General features: G+C 38.9%; 1 protein-coding gene across 1 annotated transcript in view; it reads right to left on the reverse strand.

The window, feature by feature from the left end:
* Nucleotides 1-3,006: 3,006 nt before the first annotated feature.
* The window catches only part of NAMPT (nicotinamide phosphoribosyltransferase), a 21,067-nt gene continuing 15,859 nt past the window's right edge, over nt 3,007-8,214 (reverse strand). Inside the window, exons 9-11 of the mRNA XM_009636073.2 lie at nt 6,076-6,216; nt 5,778-5,912; nt 3,007-4,048 (exon numbers count right to left, since the gene is read on the reverse strand). Of these exons, the coding sequence (XP_009634368.1) occupies nt 3,935-4,048; nt 5,778-5,912; nt 6,076-6,216 (390 nt within the window). The 3' untranslated portion in view covers nt 3,007-3,934. The remainder of the gene's footprint in view (nt 4,049-5,777; nt 5,913-6,075; nt 6,217-8,214) is intronic.

An 8,214-nucleotide genomic window follows, 5' to 3' on the forward strand; every position in this document is an offset into this window, starting at 1 on the left:
CCCCCCCCCCCCCCCAATACGTTACCAGGTAGAGATGCAATTACCATCGCTCAGAGGCATCCTCACAGTTCCTGCCTCAAGCAGCTCAGCACAGATATTATTTTATTTATTACAGTAGAATTAGAGGACAAATAAAGACACATTTGCAAGTCCCTTGCCTTCTCCTGCACAGTCTGAGGCCCGGAATTTCCCTGCAGACTCCTTTGTGTGATGAGCTGGGAGCCTACCACCCCACACTCACTGTTAATAACCACTTTCAACTTGCAGAAAGGCCGATTAGAGTGAGAAAAGCTGGAATGTTGTAGCTGGAGGTTTTTAGCAGCATGGAAAGGAGGAGGAAGAGGCCTGCCACTTAGACTGTGCACGTTCTCTGTGAAGATAATGTAACAGAGACTTTAAATTCATAACACATACAAATTTAAGTACTAAAAAGCAATTATTGTAGGCTACAGGAACCATACCTTTACATTACAGTATGACTTGAAGGGACCAGCAACAAGTGACAGTAAATGATCTTTACACTAGATGCCTTATACCCCCATACTAACAGGGTCTGCGTTTGCAAGGTATCCTCTGCAATTTCAAGTTATGTAGGAGTTAAAAAGTTTAACTTCTACCAGTAACAAAAATCCTGGCCAAAGGGACAGGAGACGTTCTCCCTGTTCAAGAGCTGGCAGTTTTTGACAGATGCTGAAGTGAACTGAAGGCTGCAAGATCTTTGGTTAATTTGCTTTAAAACAAGCATTTTTAGTAACTTCAGAGGTAACATTTAAACAACGAATCTTTATTTGAGAAAGGATTAAGTGAAATATAAGTAGAGGATAATTCCTTATATCAAATTCAATTACGAGTGCTTCATTTTTAAGCGCCAGCAGGCAAGATGCCGAAGCACAGATGTGCTCACGCCCTAAACAACACCCTCCTCTCTTCCCTGACTGCAAATTCGATCACGTAACCACGCACAGCGTGCAAGCCGGCCGAGCAGCTCTCCCCCTCCGACCGGGGGCTGCAGCAACGGCACAGCTATGCTCCAGCCCCTGTTTGGCAACGCAGAGCACAGGAATGACATCCGATGCCCAACATCGCAACTTTAAGACAGAGTCAGATGGCTCTTATTTTCACTGCCAGAACTAAACTTTATTTCCATGTGTATTACATACCGGTATTTGATGCCAAGTACATTAAAATTACTTTAACAGAGGATTTAAGTGAGGAATATTTATTCTTCACTAAACAGGTTAAGAAGGAATGTAAAAACCTATAAGAAAAAACTGTTTAAGCTTTGTTTTGATTTTGGCAAATCAAACAGTCAAGTACTCTTCTGTTCTCTCCTCAGATCTTTCAAAGTACCAAAAAAGCATCTTTTCATAATCATGCATCTCAAGAAAAAAAAAATAGTCTTATAAAATCCATTTCTTATGCTAAATGTGGTTACAAATAAGAGTATTAACACAAAACTCCCAACTCCTATTTTTAAATACAAATACTGTATTATATTATGAAATGGGGATAATTAAAATATATCAATGACTACAAATCTAGTAATTTAAAGCAAACTTAAACATGCTGTTTGCTTTCATGTGGAAGAATTAGGATATTGTATGGTTCAAGCACTGCAGTAATTTCTGTCAACTCCCTGATGGCCAGAATGTCAAACCACCAAACACAGAGACATGTATTCAGGTCTGAATAGCACCAGGTGTTTTTCTTTTTCTTTTTTTTTTTTTTTTCCTTTTAAAGATATTAACATTTAATAAAATGAGTGATGTGACAACTTTCTGAAAGTGACATGCACAAGTAGACAATTTGCTTCAAGTCTCCAACTAGTAAGCTAGGAGTTTCAGACAATACCGAGCAATCACTAATGTATTTCATGGTACACAAGAAAACAGTGCTTCCACAGTATATCCTCAGTTCTCAAGTACAAAAATATCAGTTATGGGTAGTCAATAGTTATCAAAATTTTTATTGGTACAGAATGAAAGCAGCATTTACTTTATTGTTTTTTTTAAACCATACATCATAAAATTCCCTAGTACACATGTGGAGGAGTGAAATAGGCTCTGTACTATTTACCTGCTACTGATCCTAGGTCCAGATTTAAGATCTTTCCTGGCCAAATACAAACAGTATCATTAACAGCAAAGGGAAGGCAGTTCCTCAGTGTGGAAGGTCAGCATTAAGAGTCTTACTAAAGCACTATATTTGAAACAATACATCACTTAAATGTATAATTACATACACTACAAGTGGAAAACAGGTTTTTATTAACAAGAACTATTGAGACTGGGCATAACTGTCTTAACCACAAACCCTGGAAATATCATGGGTGCTTTGATCTGGCCCTTTTTGGTGAGAGAATAAGAACAATGAAGTATGGCTTTTCAATCTTCCTTTAAAAGCATGTTTTATAAACTTTTGTAGGCTTAAATTATTTTAGAGGACCCCTAGCATTTTTATGTAACACCATTTACTAATTAGAAGCATTAATTACATCAGTAAGCCATCGGCTGATAGTTGATAACCAGCATAACACAGGAGCCATTTGCTTTTGCTGTTGTTTTTTGTTTTTAAGGGAGGTACTTTTCTAGTGAGAGCCATCCTACAGTACTACCAAATGCTTCAGAGGTTACTACATAGCTTCTCAAATAAAATCCTCAACAGTTTTGTTTTCCAGCAGATATTAAAATCAAGCATATGCAGAGAGCAAATACAATCAAGTGCAGACAGTTCAGAAGTATCTCTCAAACCCTATTGTTTTACAGTTACCCTCTGCAAAAGAAAAGCCCCTCTCCTCACCCCAGTGAGACAGGGCGAGAAGGGGAAACAGGTCTGCCATTCATGTAGGAGTTTGGCTAGCATAAAGTTTTATTAAAGTTGTTAACAAAAATAGTTAAACATTTTTACAATTTAACATCCAGTCTGACAAAAGGCAAATCAATGAAAAAAATACAAAAAAGTAAAAAAGTGCACTACCCAGTCCAGTATTTTGCTTTAAAGTCATGTCACTTACAGTATATGAAAAATAAACCCAGAAGTGTAATTACTTTAAAATACACCGCTTCCATATTTCAGTATTTTACACATATATTCTATAGTGGAAGAGGAGATCTCTTAAAAACTTTACTCTTAAAATATTGAGGTGCATATGCCAAGTGGGATAGACTTGGCAAGTTAAGTTGCAGTAGAGAATCCTTTCAAATTTGGCATTTCATTCACATACCTTACAGTGCCAGCAAGGTCTGTAGTACCTAAACCTTCTAGTAAGAACAGTAACTTTCTTTTATGTCGATTTACTAATACAGACAACTACAAGAAATGGTGAGGTCAGCAATTCTATGGGATCTTAAGGAGATACGAGTCCTGATTCAGTCGTCAAATGGTACAATGTCACAACAAACTTTAAGGCCATGTTTTATTTGCTGATTAATGGACAAAAGGCAATGGATCCCTCCCCCCCAAATATTTTCTTGAAAGTCTGTGCTCATAAAAATCATGAAAAGTTGGAAAGACTTAATTATTGAAACTTTAAATATATTTTACACAATCTTGTTTGTACAAAAATACAAGTTAAATATAAACATAAAGCAATCATGATAATTTTATGTAAATCCATTTTGTGATATTCTGTTATATATAAAAAAGTTTCTCAGCTCTGTCTCATTTGTGAAAAGATCAATACCAGATTGAATCACTACTGGCAAAGGGCCCTAAAAAGCACACTTTAGCATTAAATATGTTTTACAATGTAAGTACCATTTCCGGATTTCATCTTTTCTAAAGACTGGCAAAAGATAGGGCAGTATGTCCATAAACCAACAAATAATTTGGCTACAATGTCATAAAACACAAACACACAAATCTGTACAATAAACCCAGTAGCTATGCAGTACATACTTGTTACACACACACATACACAGACGTGGAATGAAACTTAGTGAGACGCCACTTCAAGTTCACTGTTCTTCAGCCTGGCATTTTGTCTTACTTCATCAAATGAATAGGACTTCGTTACCTTTCCATTCTTAAATACTGTATGGAGGAGATCCTGCAAGAAACACCACTGCTTTAGCAAGGGCGATACGGCAAATGAACAAACACCACAGGTTACACAAACTCAAAAGCGAGCACCCAAATCAAGCCTGGTAGAGCTTCAGACTGGCAAGATACTGAATCTTTACTGCTGCTTCTAACACCTTTCACTAAAGGTTAGGCAGAAGAAAGGATTTAGGCTATCCCGTGCACGGACAGAAGCTTTGTGCCAAGTAGTCCCTACAATGAGTTGTCCACACCTGGCCAAAGCCAGAAGCACACATGCCAAATATACCCTGCCAGAACAGCCAAGAAGAAAGGAGACGATCAACCAGATAAATACAATTCAGTTGCAGAGGTTTAAATCAAGTCTTCATTTCCTCTCGAGCAACTGGGGGGGGGAATCTTTCTCTGCAGTCCCCTTTGCACACCTATGTTGTAAAATGGTGCACCAAGAAGTGCTTGTGAACAGCACACTGGAGGAGCAGTAAGCATGGCTTTTACAGCAAAGTTAGCACACAACTGATGTTGAGCAGTTGCTGTGCCTGATGACCTACTGCAAGGACCTGCGGCTGCAGGGACACAGCCCACAGGAGCACATTTCCCTCATTCCCCAGGGAGCTCCAGGACCTGTACCACATAGATACACACTCTGATATCCCAGACAGGACAGAGAGTTTCTTAATGAATTACTTCACCTGTCAAAAATGAAGGAACTATATATTGCCTAATCTCCGAGCCACAGACTTGTGATCTGTTCTGAATAGCTTTCTCACCATTAGGTCCCTCCCTCTCTACATGCACAAACACACACATGAATGTTCATCACAAACACATATACATGCATATGTGTATATATAACTTAAAGTCTTTTTTCTTAGGTTTTCACAACCAGAGCACATTATCTACAGTGTCTATAACTCTGTTTGTTTTCTGTCTTGAAATCTCTGAGAGATCTCTGTTTTATGCTTACTGTTGCACAAAACAGCATGCCTAGTAGCACCCTTCTGCCTAGGGGCACAAAAATGTCCTTCTGTATACCAGAAAACTCAAGAAACTTCCAGCTTCTAAAGGCTGAAGTGCAATTTGATAACTTATTTTCAATCCTCTTAACTCAGGGAAAGACTCAATATGCAATTAAACATTTCATTGCTTGCACACTGAAAACATAAGAGAGATCAAACTGAAAGCCTGATGGCATAAAGTTTGTGCTTATTTTAGTGAAATAGCATTTCATTTTGCAACTGTGAAGAATTAACAGGGAAATGAATTCCTGATTTAAATTTACATCTTCGAAAACCGGGCAACTACTACACGTACAGAGCATTAACACCTGAAGGAACTATTTAAAAATCTCATTAGGGAAGTAGAAACAAATTACAGTTACGTCTGTCCCTCTCCCACCCCCAACTTGGGTCACTACTCAAATTGTGCAATACAGCCCATACAAAACTACTTGGCTAGCATATATTCTGCAACACTGAGACATTTTGGGAAGAAACAGCAATGTTTTCTTGTTTCTGAAGACAAACAAAAGAGAAAGATCTCTAATTATAAAGCCTGAATGTTCTATGGCATTCTAACATTCTACTCTTACTGAGCTTGGTACCGGGGACACTTCTGAGGTAACAAGACAGGAGTTGAACAAGACAATAAAAAATAAATTCTGAAATTAAGTTATAACCTGCTTTTTCTCAGTCTATTTCTGCATGAAGAACCATGTCATCCATTTTGTAAATTCCTACCTGTCCATACTCTTCAAGATCTCCCTTGCCTTCTTCAAGCGTCACATAATCTCCAGCAGGTGTCCTATGCAACGACAGTCTGCCTTTCTTTGACCTTTTGTTTGGATCAGCAACCGGATCCTTGAAGACGTTTACCTAAAATGAAAAGTTTTGTGTTTTTTTTTTTTGAAGGAAAGGGCTTTGTGAGGCTTGTATACCTAATGCAGATGGTGGTAATGTAATAGGAAACGTCACACAGGTTTTCAAGTGGGGAGGCCTCTACTGAAAACATGATGGTAGAAGCGGTACAAAGACATACCCCGAGACCGTTGGTCACCACGTAACTGCATTTGAAGGAACAGTTTAAGAGATCTCTGGTTAGTTTCTGCAACAAAGCTCCACCGGATCCAAAGGCAATATTCTCAATACTCCATTTATTCTTCTTCATTCCCTCCACAATCTAATAAGAAAAAGAAAATTATGATGGAGCATACTTTTAGGCCATGCCACATTTTTCCATAAAAATATTATACTACTTAAACAAGATGCTTTTACAGACAATTAAACCAACTAACATTCAGTTTCCAGGAGATGTACGTAACAATTCTGTCAAAACTTGGCATGCTGTTTGCATTTTTATTTGTGATAACGGCATGGCGTAATTATATAGAAAGTTTTTGTTGTAAAACTATTATCATGCCAGCAAATATATTTTCCAAACTAGGGTAGCACAATAACGCAATGCCCAATCAGAGCTCTAAAGAAAATTAAAGACTTCATGGGAGTATTTCAGAGCCTTCCGATATCTCAGAATTATGGGAAGACCTCAAAGCATAGCACGTATACCGAAACAAAGTAGTCGTCTTGCTCATTGACTCCAGAAAGTTATTACCCATTTTGACCAATGACTTCAACAGAGCAGTTCTACTGAAAATCGCATTGAGTAGAATTAGATTAGCAATTTCAAAGATGGGAAATGGAAATACATAAAGCTGCTCTAAAAGTTTGCTTTGCCACCTTCTCAGACAGATACAGATCAATGTGAACTGCACTGCTATCAACAGTAAAGTTAAAGCTCACTGTATCATTGCCCCCCACCCTCATTCTACCCAGAAAAACGTGACATCCTCTAGCCTGGAGTAATGGGTGCTAGTTTAGTCATGCTCATACATGGCCAAGATTTGCTTCCTTGACCTATTACCCTTATGACAGCCTGAAATGATGGTCATATCCCAAATAAGACCATGTTTGAACTCCTATTTCCTAACCATTTGACTAACAAAAGTGGGTGAGAAAACTTCAAAGCGGGCAAAATAGCAAAATCTCATCCAGCCAGAAAAAAGGAAGGTGAGAATCAGAACGGAAGGACATAATCCATGGGGAACAGTGCAGAGTTTTGAAAATCAACATTGTCAGAAATCTGGTAATCTTTACAATTCCAATTTCAGTCCTTGGCAAATGGCTAACTAATGTAAACAAAAGAGTATACTAGCATTTTTTTATCTATTTAGTCACACGCAGACTGTCTCTTTACAGATGCTCTCCAAGTCCGGATGCCTGACAGAGGCCAGCCAACAGGAGAAGACTGCAGAGCCATAACCTCCTGAGGGTGTGCTCTGAACACCTTCCCACTAGTTATTTAGCAGGGATTTCCCCAGCAGAGATCTCATCAGTGAGTTTCCATCATTCTAATGGTAGCAGCCTATCCAGCCTCATCCAAGAAGCCAAGCAAAATTAATCTCATGCCCTACCACCATGACTTTCACTTAAGGGAATGCTTTGGAAGCTTTGTATCCTGAAAAAATACCCCCTCAATATGTGACAGTCCTGTGGATTTTAGCAGTAGGCATCATATCCTTTCAGACAGTGACCATGCACAAAAGGAATTCATGTTTTCAGGTGCTAAGTTCTCCCAGAAGCAGTTAAAAGGGGTACCCAGGGTGGGTGAAGGACTGAAATGAATTTAAGCATCCCAGAAGTAACTGAAAATGACAAAAGGTAAGAAAAGGGACCTTGTGTACCCTCTCCTAAAGCATAAGGCCCAATAGTACCATAAAAAAACAGACTTGACTGGACTTCGATATGGAATCTGCTTATCTACACCGTCTTGTGAAAAGGCAAATGTAGATCAGAGCCCAGGTGGAGTTTACCAAGTTCTGTCCAGACGCTGACCAAGCCTGAAGCCATGTGAACTGCTGGCCAAGCCTGAGCCAATGCATTCTATTCCTTTCCTTATCCAGTTTTATAGATCAGGTCTGCCATTGAACTCACTTGAACATGCCTGCAAGATGTAGCAGAAACTACCTGGTATAAACAACATCCTACCAAGGCACATGATGCTTACGACTTCACGTTCACTGATACTTGTAGGTTAACTGATGCTAGTCCAAGTACAGCATAGCTGGGCTGTGGCCACTTAACCTTCTTGCCTGAGTGAGAAGAAATGTGAACCCCCTTT

The sequence above is a fragment of the Egretta garzetta genome, unplaced genomic scaffold (genome assembly GCF_000687185.1).
Source record: "Egretta garzetta isolate BGI_Z169 unplaced genomic scaffold, ASM68718v1 scaffold33, whole genome shotgun sequence".
Lineage (NCBI taxonomy): Eukaryota > Metazoa > Chordata > Aves > Pelecaniformes > Ardeidae > Egretta > Egretta garzetta.